Source organism: Schistocerca serialis, chromosome 12, assembly GCF_023864345.2.
Source record: "Schistocerca serialis cubense isolate TAMUIC-IGC-003099 chromosome 12, iqSchSeri2.2, whole genome shotgun sequence".
Classification (NCBI taxonomy): domain Eukaryota; kingdom Metazoa; phylum Arthropoda; class Insecta; order Orthoptera; family Acrididae; genus Schistocerca; species Schistocerca serialis.
Genome location: NC_064649.1, coordinates 178,535,341 through 178,558,640, shown reverse-complemented (window position 1 = coordinate 178,558,640; position 23,300 = coordinate 178,535,341). Strand labels below are relative to the sequence as shown.

The 23,300-nt window shown below is 41.7% G+C and overlaps 1 protein-coding gene and 1 long non-coding RNA gene across 2 annotated transcripts; one reads left to right on the top strand and one right to left on the bottom strand.

Moving 5' to 3' along the window:
• The first annotated feature begins 199 nt into the window (after nucleotides 1–199).
• On the top strand, nucleotides 200–634 carry LOC126428033 (molybdenum cofactor biosynthesis protein 1-like). The gene has a single exon (XM_050089911.1). It carries the CDS (start codon nucleotides 200–202, stop codon nucleotides 632–634), a length of 435 nt encoding a protein of 144 aa, XP_049945868.1.
• Nucleotides 635–6,555: 5,921 nt separating this feature from the next.
• LOC126428326 (uncharacterized) lies at nucleotides 6,556–20,629 on the bottom strand. The gene is made up of 2 exons (XR_007576817.1): nucleotides 20,003–20,629; nucleotides 6,556–6,738 (listed from the first exon to the last, which is right to left on the bottom strand). It is a non-coding gene; the product is annotated as an uncharacterized LOC126428326 (long non-coding RNA).
• Nucleotides 20,630–23,300: the final 2,671 nt, after the last annotated feature.

Here is a 23,300-nt window from a genome sequence, read left to right as displayed (position 1 = left end):
GTCACATAATTTGAGTGTAGTGACTGAATCTAGAAAACAGTTTCTTTTGCTTCCCTGTACCCCAAGCATTATGTGCAATGCAGGACTCCTAACAAGACAAACACACAGAGCACAGCCCTCTGTCTTCTCTTGCCGTTTCTGCAGTTTGGGAGCACAGTCCGGAAGTCTGACTCATGTTGACCGGACCGGCAGGGCGAAAATGGTCGACGTGGGTTCGAAGCTGGTGGCAGAACGGACTGCTACAGCACGAGCAAAGGTTTTTGTGGGACCCAAACTGATGAAACTCGTACGAGAAAATGGCCTGAAGAAAGGTGACGTACTTAGCGTTGCTTGCCTGGCGGGAATTGTGGGGGCCAAGCAGACGTCCAGCCTTATCCCTCTGTGTCATAACATATCTTTATCCTCTGTGGCTGTGGACATTGAACTGGACTCTGCTCTCAACTGTGTGATTATAACTGGCACGGCAAAGTGTAGAGGGCAGACGGGCGTGGAGATGGAAGCTCTCACTGCTGTATCAGTGTCTGCCTTAACAGTGTACGATATGTGCAAAGCTGTGAGTCATGACATTGTGATATCTGAAATAATGCTTCTGGCCAAAAGTGGGGGAACTAGAGGAGACTTCCACCGGACATGAGCATCTGTGTGGGTCAGTGAAATAAGTTAAGTATACCTGGTGTGATGTAGGCAAATTTCAAAGTCTGTTCATAGTTATCATAAATTATATACACATCGAATTGGACTGAATATAAGTTGCACCTTTAATTTCGAAAAAGAGAGAAACTTAATTAAAAATAATTTGTCAAGTTGCCCATTTACAAAAGCTTTTCAAAATGTGATTTACCCTTAACCACTTTTTTTGTAGTACACTGTAGATAAATTACGCACAAAAACAAACCTTTCAGTTGCAGTTATCATGTAAGACACTCTTAACTTCACTAACATTCATTGTTTTGTCACTGTCAGTATTTTTGTCACTCTCCTCCCAAAGTACAGTGCCGTCGCTACAATCCCGGGCATTGCATGTGCAGCATTTCTTTTTAAAAAGCACATCTGTTAGATGAATAACTGTGAGTTTGAAATTTGCAACGTAACTGTACCGAATTCCAAAATTTTCTCTCAATGTTGTGCTTCATTGGTGAAGAATAAATTATATTCTTTAGTTAGGGAAAAACTGTGCCTGTCCCATTGTCTAAAATAGTGAAACTGTGACAGTGGTAATACAGAGGGGTCCAGAAAAATGTAGACTCTCTTTGATAGTCAATATTGATGGAACAAAATGGCATAGTGTCAAAATTCTTGCATGGGAGGAAGATCATTTTGTGTGTTCAAAGTGACACCTGTTAGCAGCCAAGCAACAGCAATGTTGCTGAATTGTTGACTGAAGTACAGCTGTCAGTGTTGCCAGTGTGGTAGCCGCACAGGATGTCTTGATGGTCTCTCATATCTCATTCAGTGTAGCTGGGTTCTGTTGGTAAACTTTGTTTGTTGAGGTCCCCCATTGGTAGAAGTCGAGAATTGTAAGGTCCCGTGACCTTGGTGGGCACTTGACAGCTCCTCTTCGACTTATCCGTCGTCCAGGTAGATTTTCATCTAAGTAGAATCTGATATCTCTGTGGTGGTGAGGCGGAGTACAGTCTTGTAGGTAAAAATCTTTTGTTTCCAAACACCTCTTGGATGGCTAATAAAATCAATGTTTGCAGCATATGATACACCTCACCAGTTATGTACCTTCAAAGAAGAATGGGTCAGAGGAACAATACTATGACGGACCACACCACACATTAACACCAAGTGAAGTAACATGTTTGTCCATGTGAACATGAGGATTTTCAGCAGCCCAATACACGCAGCTATGACAGTTTACATTACCATTCAGGTTGAATTGTGCCTCATTAGGCCAGATAACCTTCCCTGCAAACCATTCATCTTCGTGAAGCATGCCTTCAGACCACTCGTAGTGCTCCATCCTTCGATTCGGGTTGTCCTCATTCATAGTGTGAAACAATCTTGGAATGTACGCTTTCCACTTTGCAGTCTTGTATGTATAATAATGTCAAAACGTTTGTGACACAACACACTAGGAGAAGCTCAAGTTTCAGATACACGTTGATTGCGTTCTTGATGATGCTATCTACATGTTCATCCACACTCTGCAAACCACTATGAAGAGTATGACAGAGGGTACATCTCACTGTACCAGATATTAAAGCTTGTTCATGTTTCAAGACCATTTAAATCTTTCTCTGCATGCTGTAATTAATCTAATATTGTCCTCACGGTCCCTATGGGAGCAATAGTTACAAGGTTGTAACATATTCCTAGAGTCGTCTTTTGGTAAGCATACTTTCTTAGGATAGTGTACATCTTATCTTGAAGCGTCTGCCAATTCAGTTATTTCAGCATCTCTGTGACACTCTCCCTTGGGTCAAACAAACCTGTGACCATTTGATCTGCCCTTCTCTGCATGCGTTCAAATCACCCATTAATCCATTTTGATACGGGTCCCACACATTTGAGCAATATTCTAGGATGGATCATACAAACGATTTGTAGAATGACTGCATTTCTATGGTATTTTACCAAAAAAGAATCTAACTCTTTCGCCAGCCTTACCCCTGAGTGGGCCTATATGACTGTCCCATTTCATATCCCTACAAAGTGCTCCACCCAGGTAATTGTATGAATAGACTTAATCCAAGCAAGACACCCTGATACTGTAGTCATACCACACTGCGTTTTCTTCATTTTGCAAAATGCACGATTTTACATGTCCAAACATTTAAAAGAAAGTTTGAAATTATCAAGATCTGACGAATGTTTGTACAATTTCTTTCAGACTGTACTTTATTCTAGATAAATGCACTATCTGTGAAAAGAGTGCTTTACTATTAATATTGTCTGCAAAGTCATTAATGTACATGAACATGAACAGCAATGGTCACAACATACCTCTCTATGACACATCTGAGGTTACTTCTACATCAGATGATGACTCCCCACCCAAGATAACATGTAAGTCATTCCTACCAAAATATCCTCAATTCCAGTGACAAATTTCACTCGATACCCCTCACGGTAGCAATTTTGATAATAAGCATCAATCTGGCACTAAGTCAAAAGCTGTTCAGAAATCGAGAAATACTGCCTGCACCTGTTGAGTCAGGAAGACGAAAGTTTGAAGGTCAGGATGACAAAACAGATATTTAATACTCTTGGAAACAACCTTAAAGTTTCTGACGTGGTTCAGGGGAATGACAAAGGGATCTTTGACAGGCTGGATTAAATCTAGGCGGCGTCTCAGACTGACCAGAGTTACAACTTTAAAGGCTTCTACGATGAGCAAATACAACGGGCTGTTGGAGGAAGAATGCAAAGGCAGCTTCTAGTAATGTGCAATTGCTATTCTGCATGGTCTTTAATGGCCATTATCAAATTTTAAAAAATTAAGAATAACAATAACACAATACACAACAGGAAGGGTACAGCAGACTTTCCCTGATTGTTCCTTACATTACCTTTCCTAAATTTTTTTTTTTTTTTTTTAATTATAATGTTTCTAAGTCTTTCCTGGTTTCCATTGAAAGGTTTGGATTGTTTCAAAGATTAATTTACACATTTTTTAATATTTTAATGTATTCTAGGACAGGAACTCAAAGAGCACAAGTATAAAAAAACTGCATGTAGGACATTCATGTAAAGCTTCACATTTTTAACTGCAAGGTAACGCCAGTCTATTTTGTTACAAGAAAATGAATCAGGACTTAGTTCTCCAGAGCTGATACTATTATAAGGAGTTGTGATGGAAGAACATGAGCTCCAAACAATGGATGCCTTGAATCTGTTTGCTGCTGCTTCTTTTTAATCTCTGCTGCTAATCCCATGAGTGAAAGATCTCTACCAATGAAAAAGTAGATTTGAATGACATTAAGTTTCTTCTCTTGTCGATAGTTGTTTCTACTGAAGAGAAATGAGTCTGGTCATCTTTGTCCATTTGCAGTAATTCAAATGTGTCGTAGCACCTGACATGTATGCTTGAAAATAACAAACGATCAAAATTGTAATTAACAAAAGTATTGACAGCAGTAAGCTGTATTTATCACATTCAAAAAGTTTGTAAAAGCTGTGGAGCCTTGTTTTATCATGTCAATCCATTTGTGTCAATGGCTAACAGAGTACCATTCACCATCATGTCAAGTGGCAATAACAGTTTGCTTGCATCATAAATATTGAGTGTCAAATGTTAATTCTAACAATATGAAATAGGACAGATTGCTACTCACCAGTTAGAGCAGGCAATGGGCAGCAGACAAGCATATTGAAAAAAAAGAAACTGTCAGATAATATATACTCAAAAAAACACTTAGGTACTGAAGGAATTATCGAAATACCAAATAGGGCTGAAATCAGTAAATGTGACATACATGTGAAGACAGAAAAATAATTACAGTTTCAGAAAAAACTGGATGATTTATTCAAGAGAAAGAGCATCACAAATTGGATGAGATGGTCCACCTCTGGCCCTTATACAAGCTTGGCTCTGGCTGATAGAGTTGTTGGATGTCCAACAGAGGGACATCATGCCAAATTCTATTCAAATGTCACTGTAGATAGTCAAAATACCGAGGTGGTCTAACGGCCTGCCCATAATGTTCCTTACATTCTCAATTGGGGAGAGATCCAGCAACTTTGCTGGCCAAGGTAGGGTTTGGCAAGCATGAGGACAAGCTGTGTGCGGACAGGTATTATCTTGCTGAAATGTAAGCAATGTATGCCTTGCCAAGAAGGGAAACAAAATAGGATTTACAGTATTGTCAACAGACAACTATGCTGTAGGGGTGACATCCATGTCACCCCTACAGCATAGTCGTCTGTTGACCAAAAGGGATCTGTTACAAAAAGAAATCGCACCCCAGATCATCAGTCCTGGTAGTTGGACCGTAAGGGATGTGACATTCAAGGTGGTATCCCACCGTCTGGGGCGTCTTCAGGCACATCTGTGCTGATCATTGAGGCTCAGTTCATAGTGGGATTCATCACTGAAGCCAATTATATTCCAGTCAATGCAATTCCAGACCAGGGACGTGCCTGGGGACACACCAGATAGCAGTGCGATACCAACCCGGCTGCTGGCTGCCATACAGCCCAATGAGGACTGATGGTCTACTGTGCCATTTCTTTTCATAACAGGACCTCTTTGGTTGTCATCTGTGTCACCATTACAACACAGACATCTGTTGACGATATTATAAACCCCATTTTGTTTCTCGTCATGACAAGCCATCATTTGCTTACATTTCAGCAAGATAATGCCTGCCCACACACAATTTGTCTTCATACTTGCCACACCTTATCTTCACCAGCAAGGTCACGGAATCTCTCCCCAACTGAGTATGTCTGGGGCATTATGGGCAGGGCCACCCAACCAGCTCATGATTTAGACAATACAATGCGCCACTTGGATAGAATTTGGCTTGATGTCCCTCAGTAGGACATCCAACAAATCTATCAATGCCAAACTTGCTCAAGAGTCAGAGGTGGACCAACTTGCTCAATTTGTAAAGCTCATTCTCTTGAATAAATCATTCAATTTTTCTGACATTGTAATTTTTTTTTTTTTTTTTGTGTCTGTGCACGTACATCACATCTACATATTTCCATCCCACACAGATAGTTCTTTCATGCTGCATAATGTTTATTTTTATCTTACGAGTGTAATCTAATGGACAGAGCCCACCTCAGCATAGGGAGTCTCTGCTGGTTGGGAGTGTGGAGGTGGACAGACAGAGAGAGGTGTACTAGGGGGATGTAATAGTGTGTGAGGTTGGAATGGGAGCAGGGGAGGGCATTGAGGTGTGGGGCCACAGGAACGAAGCCTAGAAACTCTAGCTGTGACATATTCTTCACTCCTGTAAACCCCGTTACCTAAACCTTTGCTAGTCTCTCTGTCTCACATATCTAGGCCTTTACCTGCTCCCACCCCGGCCTCACACCACCACACCTGCTAGATGAGGACTGTCCCATACTTTCTAATATCTAAAAATCTTCCTTCAATGTGCCAGTCTGCCACTCAGTGTCTCCTCTAGGTGGGGAGCAGAAAGCTATCCTATTCCATATTATTGCTATTCCATCCCAGATTTCCCAATGCCTAAAAATTAATTTTAGGCTTGCCGTAAAGTATTACGCAAACACTAATTGGTTATTTTTTCTGATATTCAAATTATATTTTGCTCTCATTTTTGTCCCTTTATCTAATCAACTTTGCATTGTGACATTTCTGATGAAAGTACGAGTTATTCAGAAAGTAGGTAAAAAGTAGTGAATTCTTCCTTTGAATCACTCTCACTTTGTCTCAGGCGCGAGCAAATGTGTGTACCTGAATATGCATTTAGCTGTATCAAATTATTTTCCCCAACACACAAAATGGGGGTCATTATTCAATTTATCTTGAAAGTATGTGTGAAACACACTTTCCACAAAAATGCTCAGATGCATAACTCTCAAAATATGTGTTTGAACAATAGGTCTGGAATTTTTAAAGACAAGGTGAAGAAACCATTGGATTGTATAATTTTTTTATTAATCACAAAGAAACAACATGATTCAAAGACATCAACAACAGCAATGGAAGTTCAAGTGAATTGTCTGCCTCCAATTCTGATCACAGAGAAACACTCCAATAGGAAAGAGGGCACAACATCCTGCTCCATTTTCAAAAGCTGCAATGTCAAATATTACAACCTGTAAAAAAAAATGGTCATGTGAAAAATATTGTTTACATATCGATTACAGTAACAGAGGCATATATGGTCTAATAGGAAGGGGGAACAGAAGGGCAGGACATGGGGAACAATGAACAGATGAGATGTGAAACCGCGGTAAGTTAATAGTGGTGATAATGCCAGTTAATTACATGTGTGGGAAAAGCAACCACTCTTGCAACTCAGAGCTACTCTTGTTTCTGCAACTGATCTTCCGTTCCTTCATTGTTCCTATTTTTCTCATATTAATAATTCCAGTTATAGAAGGTTTTCTAACTAAAAGCTTATTAGCACTTTGTAATGAAACCGATAAACAATACAGTCTCATTCTCTAATGGAAGAACACAGTACATTGCGTTCGTAAATAACTTTATCCAACAAAACAGTGGACATTCATTACATGACATTTAATTTTAAGTATCAATGCAAACACTTACATAAAACATTATTTACACTCAAAACCCATTATTCAAAACTGATGTTCATATGTGTAACTGTTTACAGTAGCAATTACTAATATAGTTACTATTGCTAGCTTTAATATGGATTGTTAAAAAGTTTAGAAATGTTAACTTAAAAATGAACTGTAAGCAAAATCTTTTCTGTTAAAAAGTTAATGTTGAAACCACTGGAGAAACATTATAATGTATTATTGTAGTCATCATGTACACTGAAAAAAAAAAAAAAAAAAAATTGCAACACCAAAAAGTAATTAACGTAGAGTAATGAAATTTCAGGAACATATATGTCTAAGTAACTTATTTAAGTGATTAACGTTGCAAGATCACAGGATAATATAAGTGCGAGATACACCATTGCAAATGTGATACACTAATACATTGAAATCCAGTGTAACTGCCCGAATGTAAGCATGTAAACGTGCATGCACTGTGCTGGATATGAGTTTGTGGGATGAAGTTCCATGCCTGTTTCACATTGTCATCAAAACAGGGATGGTTAATGCTGTTTTTGAGAGACACTGGAGTTGTTTGATGATGTCCCGTGTGCACTGAATTGGAGCCAGACCTGGTGATCAAACAGGTCAAGGCAACATGTTGACATACTGTAGAGTATACACCCATGCCTCCATCTTTGCTACCCTCCCTGTTTACCTCTACCCTGTTGCTTCATAACCTGGGTTGTGAGTAACTGAATCCACTTTCTCTTCTTCCCCTTCTTTCCCCTCTCTCCTCCCTGACGAAGGAACAAAGTTCCAAAAGCTAGGATACGTAAATTTTCTGTTATGTTTTGTGTATCTATTGGCTGTACTGGCCAGCCCCTCTATCTCTTTGTTAGTATTTGTTTCACGTCTTTATATGAGATTTTCCATCATCACAATAATGTTAGTTTATAATTTACGGACAGCCTAATCCATTATTTCCTGTCAAGGTTAGAAGCTTTATTAAATCATAATTTTTGTCTTGGTAAAATAAAGGTGATTAGATGTTTCCCTCATGCACATGTAAGAGACTGTCAGTTCACATCTACGTTTATAATCTGCAATCCACCAGGAGGTGCATGGTACAGGGTAAGTCCCATTGCACCAGTTATCAGGGTTTCTTGCTGTTTCATTCATGTATCGAGAATGGAAGAATGATTGTCTGAATTTGTCTGAATGCCTCTGTGTGAGCAGTAATCATTCTCATCTTATCTTCACGACCCCTGTGAGAGCAATATGTGGGGGGGTTGTGGTATATCCCTAGAGTAATCATTTAAAGACAGTTCTTGAAACTTTGCTAATACACTTTATTGGGATAGTTTACACCTGTCTTCAACAGTCTGCCATTTCAGTTCCTTCAGTATCTCTGTGACACTCTCCCATGGATTAAGCAAACCTGTGACCATGCTGCCTTTCTTTGTATACATTCAATGTCTCCTGCTAGTCTCATCTGGTACAAGTCCCACACACTTTAGCAATAGTCTAGGGTGGCGGTCTAGGGTGGCGGGCGGAGGGGGGGGGGGGGGGGGGGGGGGGTCACACGAATGACTTTTAAGCATCTCTTTAGTAGACTGATTGCATTTCCCCATTATTATACCAATAAACCAAGGTCTACAACCTGCTTTACCCACAACTGAACCTATGTGATCATGCCATTTCATATTCCTACAAAGTGTTACACACAGGTATTTGTACGAGTTGGCAGATTCCGACAGTGACTCACCAATATTATAGTCACAGGATACTAAGTTTATACATTTCTAAACATTCAGAGCAAGTTGCCAATCACTGCACCATGTTGAAATCTCATCAAGATCTGAATGAATATTTATGCAGCTTCTCTGAAATAGCACTTCATTACAGATAGCTGCATCATCTGCAAAAATCCTGATTTACAGCAAGGTCATTAATGGACAAGAACTGCAAGGGCCCCAGCACACTTCCCTGGGGCACACCTGAAGTTACTTCTACATCTGATGATGACTCTCCATCCAAGGTACCATGCTGTGTCCTTCTTATCAAAAAGTCCTCAATCCAGTCACGAATTTCACTTGATACCCCATATGATCGTACTTTTCACAGTAAGTGTAGGTGTGGAACAGAATCAAATACTGTTAGGAAATCAAGAAACACTATCTACCTGTTGCCTTGATCCAACGCTTTCAGCAAGTTATGTGAGAAAAGTGAGAGTTGGATTTCATATCATCTATGTTTTTGAAAACCATGCTGGTTGATTCGAGAAGGTAGTTCCGTTCGAGATACCTCATTATGTTTGAGCTCAAAATATTTTCTAAGAATCTACAACAAATTGATGTCAAGGCTACTGGATGGTAGTTTTGTCACTCCTACAACCCTTCTTGTAGACAGGTGTGATCTGTAACTTTTTCCAAAAACTGGGTAAGGTTTTTTGGATAGATTACAGTGAGAAGAGAGGATAACTCAGCCACAAATTCAATATAGAATCTGACTGCGATTCCATCGGGGTCTGGAGCTTTGTTTAATGATTTCAACTGTTTCTCAACACAACTGCCACTAATACCTATTTCGTTCATTTTTTCAGTGTACGAGGATTGAATTGGGGCAGTTCTCCTGGGTTTTTATTTGCAAAGGAACATTTGAAAATCGAGTTCAGAATTTCAGCTTTTACTTTGCTACCCTCAATATCAGTTCCTGTCTCACTTGCTAGGGACTGGACACTAACTTTTGTGCCACTAACAGCCCTTACATATGACCAGAATTTATTTGGATTTTGTGAAATGTCATTTGACAATATTCTGCTACAGTAGTCATTGAAGGCTTCATGCATTGCTCTCTTGACAGCCAAACATGTTTCATCCAGCCTCTCTCAATCTATAATCCTACACTTTGTTTTACACGTATTATGCAGTAATCTCTGTTCCTTTAGAAGTTTTCTTTACAGTGACTGTATACCATGGAGGTTGCATCCCATAATGAACTGTTCTACTAGGAACCTATCTACTCAGTGCGTGGTCAACTGTTCTTTTCAAGTAGAGGAAGAGCACCTCTACATGCTCCTGACGTGCGCTGAAAGTTTCAAGTTCCTCACTGAGATAAGATATTACTGATTTCTACTTAGTTAACTGAATGCATAATAAGAGGGAAACATTCCAAGCAGGAAAATATATCTAAAAACAAAAATGATGTGACTTACCATACGAAAGCGCTGGCAGGTCGATAGACACACAAACAAACACAATCATACACACAAAATTCTAGTTTTCGCTACCAACGGTTGCTTCATCAGGAAAGAGGGAAAGACGAAAGGATGTGGGTTTTAAGGGAGAGGGTAAGGAGTCATTCCAATCCCAGGAGCGGAAAGACTTACCTTAGGGGGAAGAAAGAACAGGTATACACTTGCACACACACCCATATCCAACCACACATACACAGACACAAGCAGACATTTGTAAAGGCAAAGAGATTCGACAGAGATGTCAGTCGAGGCAGAAGTACAGAGGCAAAGATGTTGTTGAAAGACAGGTGAGCTATGAGCAGCGGCAACTTGAAATTAGCAGAGGTTGAGGCCTGGCGGATAACGAGAAGAGAGGATATACTGAAGGGCAAGTTCCCATCCCCGGAGTTCTGCCAACGCAGAAAATCTTTTTGGTTTCGATGCCTTTCACATTTTTGGGTTCTCCATAGATGACTCTGTCAATATTGTCTCTGACGCTATTCCTTATGCTCAACTGGATTCCTTGTCGACTACATTTTTGTCCCTTTTTTCTCCCAGTTTAGGCCGTGCGAACGACTTTGAAGCTCATATTACGCTCAAACCCACTGCTCGGCCTAAGTTTTTTCGGGCTCTGCCCATTCCTGTGGCCCTTCGAAATCGGGTTAAACGGGAGTTGGATCGTCTCACTGCGTCAGGGGTCTTACTTCCTGTCACTTCCAGTGAGTGGTCACAGGCCGCTGCCCCGAAGTCATCTCTGTCACCGTGGCCTTCGCCTGAGAAGCCCTGGCAGCGCATTCATGCTGACTTTGCGGGACCTTTTTTAGGTACTTATTGGCTCCTTGTAATTGACGCCTACTCTAACTTTCCTTTCATTGTCCGTTGCATGTCACCTACCACCGTGGCAACCACCAGTGCTCTCGCCCGCATTTTTTCTTTGGAAGGCCTCCCCTGTACTCTTGTTACTGATAATGGTCCGCAATTTGCCTCTTCCGACTTTGCAGATTTTTGTGCTCGTCACGGCGTTACTCATGTCACGGCCCCGCCGTTCCATCCACAATGCAACGGTGGGGCTGAACGGCTGGTCCGCACATTTAAGGCTCAGATGCGAAAAACTTCTGACTTCTTCTGCTGCTGATGATGCGCTTCTCCTGTTCCTGGCGTCTTACCGTTTCACCCCCATGGGTGATCACAGCCCGGCTGAGCTCTTACATGGCGACAGCCCCGCATGCTACTTCATCTTCTGCGGCCTCCCTCCTCACGGCCGCGGGTGCCTTCCCTTGGCCGGTTCACCGCCGACGACCTCGTCTGGGTACGGGGATATGGCAGGTGGCAAAAAAGGAGCCCGGGCCGCATCTTACGACACTGTGGCAGACGCCTGTATGAAATCCAGATGGACATGGGTGTTGCAGTGCGTCATTTGGACCAGCTTCGGCCTCGGGTGCCAGCAACGCCTGTTCCGAATGCCGCCACACCACCTTTGGCTCTACCTGATGCTCGGGATCTTGGCATCTCTCAATACTCACAACGCAGCCCTCTCACCGTCATTGCGATGCCAGCACCAGAACGGACGCCACCAGGAGACGTGCCCATGCAGGAACCGGAGGATCATCCTCTGTCAGAGTACATCTACTCGCCTCCTTCTCCAACGGACGCCGACACATCGCCCACGTCTCCTGTCATTTCAACCCATTATCATCGGGGACACTTCCGTCCATACGGGAAGCCTACTCCTCGAGACTTTACGGCGAGTCAAACAACGCCTATGGACGTTAGCCATCTCCAGGACACCTCCATCAAGACCAGTGCAACAATTTCAAAGGGGGGAAAAGTGTTGTGACTCGCCGATTATTCAAAGTGCTGCCACGCAATTACACACGTCCTCTATGTGCGGCGCTGTATGCCAGCCATGCAGCAGCTGCGCCACCTAAGCGGCCAGCTGAGCAGCGGCCGCTAGACTGAGACTCAGTGTTGAATCGAATGCCGACTTGTACACAGGTCAACTTACTCAGTGACTTATATGTGTTGTTGTGTTGTTCCTAAATATATGTGTTAAACTTGAAGTTCTAACACTTCTCTTTGACAGTAATCTTTTATACAATTCTATTCTACTAGAATGATCCTGCAGTTAATGAGGTCCCAAATGTTTCATTGTATCCTCAATTGACTGCTCTCTTTCTTGATTTTAGTTTCAATATTACATTTCTCCCCCCCCCCCCCCTCCCCCTCTCCCCCCTCACTCCATCATTTTCTATGCTGATCACTTCTGCTTTGCAGTCAATATTAGAGGTGAAACTGGTGACAGAAGACATGCAGAAAATGTAAGTCTATATGTCTGTCAGTTTAAATATTTTACAATAAAATATGAGCCTAAAGTATGCTTTGTGAGAAAAAACTATCAGAAACATAATAGTATGTGAAATAACTACCTCTATGTTATTTATATGAAATCAAATAACAACACCAAAACATTTGATGATGAGCACTGTAAACAGAAATTGTAAATGGAAACCACTGAAATTGTAAGGTACCAAAAATGTTGTCTTACACTTGGGACTAAGAGAACTATGTCTACTCTAAGTGACGTTAAAAGGGCAATATCACAGCCCTTGACCATTTGGTACCTCAAAGATTTCCAGTTCTTTGCCCACATTCTCCGCCAACTGAGAACATAAAGGGTGGATTTCACCCTTATGGTCTTCTTTCCTGCACTTAGCTTCCAAACATCAACTCTCACATATAATTTAAAATCAACAGTACAGGATGTCAACAGCATAGAAACAAAACCAAATACACACAATTATAATGTTGTTTTCAGACTTAGGCCTGTAAGTTCAATATTATATTCTCTTAGTTTTTTGTTCTTTTCGAGGGTTTTGAATGGATTTAAGAACACTAGAAACACACGATTCTATGCCTTTAGCAAACTCAAGTGGTCCACTTTTAACTAAATTTGAGTTTTCTTTTACACTGAATAAGATGCTGCACATTGTTCCCAATTTATTTCTTGGGTTGGTAGTAAAATATTTAACCAATGGTGGTCCAAAATTTCTATACAGTTATTTTATAGTTTCTGTTTTTAGGACTTTTCCAATTTAGGAACACAATAAGGGTCTGTTGAACCACATGCTGAAAACTATAAATTTCTACATCAATTCTTTAAGTCTGAAGACAACATAACCATACCATTAAACAGAGACTCACATTACACAGGACTGAAAGAATATGCACATAAAAACGCACATCACTAAAAATAAAAATAAAATTATATTTATACGCAGGTACTACTCAGGACAGTAAAATGTTATTATAAATGAATCAACCAAAAAGAAGACATCAGGGGTAACATGAGAAACTAAAAAGGTTTTCAGCTAGTGAAGGAGGCAAGTTGAAAGTATATTTTACAACAACAAGCATTTTTGGTTACATTCAAAACATTTGTGGTACATTCAAAACATAAATAAATCATGAAGCTAGTTGTTTATCTCACCATTTTTTCAAGTTGCGTGAAAATTGCACAAAAGTAGGGAACACCATTTGTGCCGTAACAAAGAGCAGAACAGCATTAGATGAAATATAAAATAATCCATTCACTGTTCAATAAAACATATTAGATATTTATGGCAACTGAGTTTAAATTCACACTAACCACAAAAGCAAATCAGAGTAGTTAGAAACAGGATAAGTTTAAGGAAGAAAAGTTGAAGTACAAGATGGAGGAAAGGAAATATGAACAAGCTTTAATATCTGGTACAGTGAGATGTACCCTCTGTCATACTCTTCATAGTGGTTTGCAGAGTGTGGATGAACACTGTTCTGTGTTTTATTTTAATGACAATTATTGTCAGTTTCTTCTTGTTTTGTTTATAAGAAAGGAATGAGGACATCATTAGATCTTTTGAAGAGTACACAACATAAATCACAAAATGTTATTTCTGTATTAGCAAAAAATTGGACTACATTGTATGATAGAGATGAAAAAGAAACCGTGATTAAATTCTTTCTGTGTTAGATTCCTGAACCTGCCGATCTTTGAGAGAGAGAGAGAGAGAGAGAGAGAGAGAGAGAGAGAGAGAGAGAGAGATAATTGGGGGGAGGGGGGGGATGGGATTTAATTGTATCTCCCCATGCAGCCGTAGCATTTTGGCATGTCGTACATTGGTCAGATCATCAGTAGCTTGGAGGACTCGTATGTAGGGCATAAGCAACACACACACACACTTAATAATAGTCAAGAAAATTTGCAACCGCAAAATATTGCCTCAGTACAGGTTATAGAATCTAATATACAACACAGATATTTCAATATGCATATCCAGTTACTGGAATAGTGTTATTAAGAAAGCTGTTGAGAGACAGAAGTTTTTGCTTAAAATGTTATAATTTACACCAGATGATGTACAAAATAAACTCCAAATTACTGTAACAACATAGTGCACAAGGCACACATTCATTTTCTAATTACAACAATCATACCCCAAACTATAACAATTAAAATATTGAAGACCAGCATTAAATTTTCCAACTACAACCAATTCCTCCATTTTACAACAGCATAAATGAATGCAGCTCTTTTTCCCCAAATTTCCTGCTTCAGAGTATTACTGTCATAATGAAGTCTTTTAAGAATTAGAGGCACAAACAGATTAATAAATACAAACAAAATCAGGACTATTCAATTTGCTCAAGGCTACCAAATGAAAGAAGAAAGGGGGCTAGGGAGGAGAAAACAAGATCACATAAGAAAGAAATATACTGCTGATTGTTTGCATCATTCCTAGATTCAAAACCCTAAGCAAAAGAAACGGTGATGGTAGCATTGATTTAAAATCATGTCAGAAAAGACGGCAGCTAATTCTAGGTGATCCTCCATAAAGCCATGGTCTCACGTTGTCAAACCCCTGCAGCATTGTTTGAGGGACAATGATTTGACATTGATTGTTAAGTCAAAAAGGCAATGCATCTTTGACTCAAGAAACAATCAAAAATATATTCTTTTAATGGAATATTTACATTGCAGTGTACTGATCTGAGAAACATACTGAAAAGAAACATGACTATGTTGAGAAATTTTCATTTTGTATTTTCTTATATTTGTAACCGCAGTACATGAAAAAAGTGACACTCGACATTTGAGTTAACTGAAAGATGAAAGATTAGGGTTTCATGCCCTGCCGATCCTTGTCCCCAAACAGGGACAGCCCGCAAACAGAATTCTACCAACCAGCTTGGACTGAAAACATAACACACAAGAATCGTGCCCATGAGTGTAGATGACACTCGGTATATCACGTAACACGGATACCCGAGGACGGTGTCTGTCAGAGCAGATTGCAGATGAAGCATGAAGGCTGAGGGAACAAATTACAGACCTGCTCCATCTGATGATCAGTCTCAAGTAGCACTTTGTAAAAGCAACAACTAATGTCACCGAAATATGCGAGTAAGACAATGATGTCCGACTGTGCAAAGGACAACTCGGGAATTTCAGCAAACTTCTGGAAAAACCTGAAGAATTAAATTGACAGAAACCTGTTCTGGATTGGTAACTTAAAAAATAAAACATTTTCAATCTCTGGACAAGTCACACACAAGAAAGATAATAGGCCTTTAAAAAAGAGGATACCATACAGTGTAAAGCTGAAACATGTAAATTAGTCTGGCCAATATGCTCTACACCTGAGCAAAAGTGTCAATGAAGTGGTGCACCTTTTAGGAACTGTTAAAAAAGTGTCATTTTACATCAATGAACACAGCAATGACAACCTGATCCTAAGAGAAAAGAGCTGATACACACTATTCATTTAAGAATGAACACTTCACCTCAACTTTTCACAGCACAGGACCATCAAAAATTGAAACAATAGAGCAACACAGAGGACGCTACCACACAGCTGGGGGAGGGCACAGAGAGAGAGAGAGAGTTTAATGACCTACTTACTCACTTTTTACTGGCAACAAGATAAGAGTGCAGGTGGTGTCATATCAAAATTGTAGAGAACATGCACGAGAAAAAGTTTTAACAACAGCAAATTAACGTACTTGCTAGTGCTTATTTTTTGTTTTAAATATCTCTCTCAAATTGATTAGGTATTGGAAAAAGAAAGATAAATATTTTGAATTAAGACTTAAAACAGGATGGAAACGGGTACCATACTGGCCTGAATATAAGATACACCATTTCTACAAAAAATCTCCAAAAAAATTAGAGTATACAGCACACCCCATAAAAACTGGGACTTTTATGAATCATAGAAACCTCAACTGTAGTGCTTCTTCTTAAGTTTGAAATGAAACAAAAATATCACTACAGTTTGTAAATCAATTGTTGTGTATGAGGTAGCAATGCAAACATTCTCTTTGTTGATATCCCATTTAGGTAGTGACTACAGAGGGATCCAGAAAAGTGTAGACATTTTCTGATAGTTATTACCTTTGGAACAATGTGTTATATGGCTGCTATTTTGAGTGGTAGCATAAACCACTGTTTTCCCAACAGATCTTGTAGTGTGGGTTTCCAGCAGATGACAATGCAGCACTGAATGAAGTACAACTATTGTTTGACCAATGCAAGGCTTTACTGAAACAACAATTTATTGTATTTGGTATCAATTTTAAGCCGACAATACTGTTTAAAATGTGCACAAGGAAAGGTCCTCCGAACAAGAACATCAACCTCCAGGTTCCAGCACTGCTGTATTGCAACATTTTTCTAGATCATCTCAAGAATCTATGAAGCAGGGTGTATGGGGAAGTGGGATAAGCTGATCAAGCGCATGATAAATTCTGAAGACTGCAAAGTGGAAAGTGTACATTCCAAGATTGTTTCACACTATGAATGAGGACAACTGGAATTGAAGGATGGAGCACTACGAGTGATCTGAAGGCATGCTTCACGAAGATGAATGGTTTGCAGGGAAGGTTATCTGGCCTAATGAGGCACAATTCAACCTGAATGGTAATGTAAACTGCCATAGCTGCATGTATTGGGCTGCTGAAAATCCTCATGTTCACATGGACAAACATGTTACTTCACTTGGTGTTAATGTGTGGTGTTGTCCGTCATAGTATTGTTTCTCTGACCCATTCTTCTTTGAAGGTACATAAATGGTGAGGTGTATCACATGCTGCAAACATTGATTTTATTAGCCATCCAAGTGGTGTTTGGAAACAAAAGATTTTTACCTACAAGACTGTACTCCACCTCACCACCACAGAGATATCAGATTCTACTTAGATGAAAATCTACCTGGATGACGGATAAGTTGAAGAGGAGCTGTCAAGTGCCCACCAAGGTCACAGGACCTTACAATTCTCGACTTCTACCAATGGGGGACCTCAACAAACAAAGTTTACCAACAGAACCCAGCTACACTGAATGAGATATGAGAGACCATCAAGACATCCTGTGCAGCTACCACACTGGCAACACTGACAGCTGTACTTCAGTCAACAATTCAGCAACATTGATGTTGCTTGGCTGCTAACAGGTGTCACTTTGAACACACAAAATGATCTTCCTCCCATGCAAGAATTTTGACACTATGCCATTTTGTTCCATCAATATTGACTATCAAAGAGAGTCTACAGTTTTCTGGACCCCTCTGTATTACCACTGTCACAGTTTCACTATTTTAGACAGTGGGACAGGCACAGTTTTTCCCTAACTAAAGAATATAATTTATTCTTCACCAATGAAGCACAACATTGAGTGAAAATTTTGGAATTCGGTACAGTTACGTTGCAAATTTCAAACTCACAGTTATTCATCTAACAGATGTGCTTTTTAAAGGTACGGTTCAAGAAATGCTGCACATGCAATGCCCGGGATTGTAGCGACGGCACTGTACTTTGGGAGGAGAGTGACAAAAATACTGACAGTGACAAAACAATGAATGTTAGTGAAGTTAAGAGTGTCTTACATGAAAACTGCAACTGAAAGCTTTGTTTTTGTGTGTAATTTATCTACAGTGTACTACAAAAAAAGTGGTTAAGGGTAAATCACATGTTGAAAAGCTTTTGTAAATGGGCAACTTGACAAATTATTTTTAATTAAGTTTCTCTCTTTTTCGAAATTAAAGGTGCAACTTATATTCAGGCCAATTCGATGTGTATACACTCCTGGAAATGGAAAAAGGAACACATTGACACCAGTGTGTCAGACCCACCATACTTGCTTCGGACACTGCGAGAGGGCTGTACAAGAATTGATCACACGCACGGCACAGCGGACACACCAGGAACCGCGGTGTTGGCCGTCGAATGGCGCTAGCTGCGCAGCATTTGTGCACCGCCGCCGTCAGTGTCAGCCAGTTTGCCATGGCATACAGAGCTCCATCGCAGTCTTTAACACTGGTAGCATGCCGCGACAGCGTTGACGTGAACCGTATGTGCAGTTGACGGACTTTGAGCGAGGGCGTATAGTGGGCATGCAGGAGGTCGGGTGGACGTACCGCCGAATTGCTCAACACGTGGGGCGTGAGGTCTCCACAGTACATCGATGTTGTCGCCAGTGGTCGGCGGAAGGTGCACGTGCCCGTCGACCTGGGACCGGACCGCAGCGATGCACGGATGCACGCCAAGACCGTAGGATCCTACGCAGTGCCGTAGGGGACCACACCGCCACTTCCCAGCAAATTAGGGACACTGTTGCTCCTGGGGTATCGGCGAGGACCATTCGCAATCGTCTCCATGAAGCTGGGCTACGGTCCCGCACACCGTTAGGCCGTCTTCCGCTCATGCCCCAACATCGTGCAGCCTGCCTCCAGTGGTGTCGCGACAGGCATGAATGGAGGGACGAATGGAGACGTGTCGTCTTCAGCGATGAGAGTCGCTTCTGCCTTGGTGCCAATGATGGTCGTATGCGTGTTTGGCGCTGTGCAGGTGAGCGCCACAATCAGGACTGCATACGACCGAGGCACACAGGGCCAACACCCGGCATCATGGTGTGGGGAGCGATCTCCTACACTGGCCGTACACCACTGGTGATCGTCGAGGGGACACTGAATAGTGCACGGTACATCCAAACCGTCATCGAACCCATCGTTCTACCATTCCTAGACCGGCAAGGGAACTTGCTGTATCAACAGGACAATGCATGTCCGCATGTATCCCGTGCCACCCAACGTGCTCTAGAAGGTGTAAGTCAACTACCCTTGCCAGCAAGATCTCCGGATCTGTCCCCCATTGAGCATGTTTGGGACTGGATGAAGCGTCGTCTCACGCGGTCTGCACGTCCAGCACGAACGCTGGTCCAACTGAGGCGCCAGGTGGAAATGGCATGGCAAGCCGTTCCACAGGACTACATCCAGCATCTCTACGATCGTCTCCATGGGAGAATAGCAGCCTGCATTGCTGCGAAAGGTGGATATACACTGTACTAGTGCCGACATTGTGCATGCTCTGTTGCCTGTGTCTATGTGCCTGTGGTTCTGTCAGTGTGATCATGTGATGTATCTGACCCCAGGAATGTGTCAACAAAGTTTCCCCTTCCTGGGACAATGAATTCACGGTGTTCTTATTTCAATTTCCAGGAGTGTATTATTTATGATAACTATGAACAGACTTTGAAATTTGCCTACATCACACCAGGTATACTTAACTTATTTCACTTACCCACACAGATGCTCATGTCAGGTGGAAGTCTCCTCTAGTTCCCCCACTTTTGGCCAGAAGCATTATTTCAGATATCACAATGTCATGACTCACAGCTTTGCACATATCATACACTGTTAAGGCAGACACCGATACAGCAGTGAGAGCTTCCATCTCCACGCCCGTCTGCCCTCTACACTTTGCCGTGCCAGTTATAATCACACAGTTGAGAGCAGAGTCCAGTTCAATGTCCACAGCCACAGAGGATAAAGTTATGTTATGACACAGAGGGATAAGGCTGGACGTCTGCTTGGACCCCACAATTCCCGCCAGGCGAGCAATGCTAAGTACGTCACCTTTCTTCAGGCCATTTTCTCGTACGAGTTTCATCAGTTCGGGTCCCACAAAAACCTTTGCTCATGCTGTAGCAGTTCGTTCTGTCACCAGCTTCGAACCCACGTTGACCATTTTCGCCCTGCCGGTCCGGTCAACATGAGTCAGACTTCCGGACTGTGCTCCCAAACTGCAGAAATGGCAAGAGAAGACAGAGGGCTGCGCTCTGTGTGTTTGTCTTGTTAGGAGTCCTGCATTGCACATAATGCTTGGGGTACAGGGAAGCAAAAGAAACTGTTTTCTAGATTCAGTCACTACACTCAAATTATGTGACAACAACTGAGACATCTATGTATCCGGCACAAACAGGGGCGAAATATTGGTATCTGAGAAGAAGTACTTTTGAAAATCTTGTTTCTGAAGGTTTAACAACTTCCGACTTTGTGCCTTCACAACATCACTACAGCCATTAAGTTCAGGGCCACCTGGAACAAAAATACAAGCTGTAACAAAGAACTCTTCATAATCTGAAAATAGGTTAACTACAAAAGAATTTTTAAGCATTCGTGTTGAAACACCCCCGATTAATCCCTTTACTGGATTTTGGGTAATTTACCGAAGCCACCAAACAATTAATTATTATGATATATGACCGTGTGCTTAATGGATGAAAGGCTATTGGTTGTTCTGCTGTGGTTTCAGGAGTATTTCAACCGAATGCGACTGTTCTGAGATGGAATAGCTAATGATTGAAAGTTTGTCTATTGTTAAGTATCACAAAGGTTGCGATGTACAACTGATATATATTTCCTACTAACACACAAATTCTGAGGCAGTTGCTACCTTTGCCTTACACGTCTAATTGCGGTTATCTCTTTTTATTGATTGCTGATTTTCAGTACTTTGTCACACGCAATGCTGATGGTTAACATTCACAACAATCCTCACTGCAATCCATGGTTGTTGCTGGCCGACGCGGTTGACGTGAAACACGTAATTCGGCACTTGTCACTTTCTGTTTCTTATCACTCGCGAATCGGCATTAGTGAGAGTCAACCCCACGACGATCAGGGGGACGTGCTCACTTGTCATACTCCAGTGAATTTTACCGTTTACAACTCACTCGACCACCATTCTTGCCCGTCTTTTCCGCTCTACTTCTCACTCGACACTCTACCATACTACTGCGCACTCAGCACTAGTCTCACTGCCTACTGCAGCGCTCGACAATCTACTCCTGTTGGCTATCGACCTGGGCATCAGATACTAGCATCAATGTTTGTTGGATCGCGGATCCCTTACAGTGTTCAAGACAAGTTCTTTGAACCTTAATGCTCTGTGATGTTTCTTTTCTTTCCTAAGCTAAGGTCGAAAATCTGGGGAGGGGCGGGAGTCAGCACACCCTGTTCTGGTCACTGCCAGCTTTCTTGACCTCAGAGTCACTACGTCTCACTCCAACAGTTCCTCAATGGGCATCACAAGGCTTGGTGCACCTCGTTCCAGTCCTCCCACCAAGGAAAACCACGGGCAGTACTATGGGTGAGTCACAGCTGAGCAGCTGCCTTCCCCCTGTACCTGCAGTAGCTGCGAGAGGATATTTGTGTTACACATACACTAAAACTGGCGTAGATGCCACAGGACACTTTTTGGAGTGTCACTAACAAGCACACGCTGCTACACACTTGACAGTGCTAGGTGGCCAAGAGTTCTGGCTCAAAGTTCCTGCAACTGTGGTTGGAACTTCCCCAGTGTGACTCTCCCATTCTTTAATAGGGTATTTCAGTGTCCGGGGCACGTTCACATTGGACAACACTGTCCAGTACAGGCTGCTGTCTTCCACCCGTGCTCTCTTGCACTGAGCATTGCATCTTGCACAAGTGAGTCATAAGGACTCCCCTCTTCTGTATGTACACTAAAAAAGCAAAATTGTCTTTTCAGACGAAAAAGTAAAACTGTCTCATACCCACATTCTATCCTTAAAAGTATCCTTATGTCTGGGAGACGCAGATCCACCGAGCAGATCCCACCTGACGACCCGTAGCAAGACTGCAGCACAAGAGGCAGGAGTGCCATCTGTTCCCTTCGACGTTTCTGTCTTGCTTTGCCACCTATCAGTAAGTGATGAACCAGCTAAATCTGGACTTTGCTGCCACAAATCAAGAAGCAATGGCTCGGAGACAGCATGAGCTCATTGTCCAACTGACGTGTGGACATTGGGCATTGTTCAGGGAAATGCTTGAAAAGTCATATCCCACAAATTCCCAAAATTACACAAAGCAGGAAACTTGTTGAAGCTGTCAAAGCCCTTACCACCGTAGTTCAGGATGCAATAGCAGGTACCATTAAGGTACTTATACCACAAGAATGCTCAAATGGCCCTGCTCCCAGAAATACAGGGGCCAATGTCAATGAGAGATCATCTCGGGAGATACTGGCTGTACAAACAGCATATTAGCAGGCTCCAGGGGATCATACAGGCTAAATTAAAACTTTTAAAACCACAAACTGGGACAATACACTCGCAGGGCTGCACACCACATCACCTGGAGTGTGGCAAATAGCTGTCCACTCCACCAAGAAGAAATACTACACTCCAAGTTTACAAATACCTTACAGACCAGCATTCTCCATGGAGGAGAAGCATGAGCTGATGACCAGAACACTAGCAACATCATTCACACTGAATCTGGCTCCTTCCAATCCAGCACTGCTACTTGAAATGGACCAGGAGGTTACACGGCTTGTAACCCAGCCCAAGTGCAATGTAACAATACATACTGCTACACATGAAATTACACAGGTTATTAAGCACAAAACAGCTAGAAAAGCTCCTGGTCCCAATCACTTTCAAAACCGTGTCACCCAGGAGTTCACGAATAAAGCTATAGAGCATCTCACACATATGACGAATACCATTCTACAACATCAACACTTCCCTGTCCTGATGTTCAGGAAGCCAGGGAAATACCACTCCCTACCACAAAAT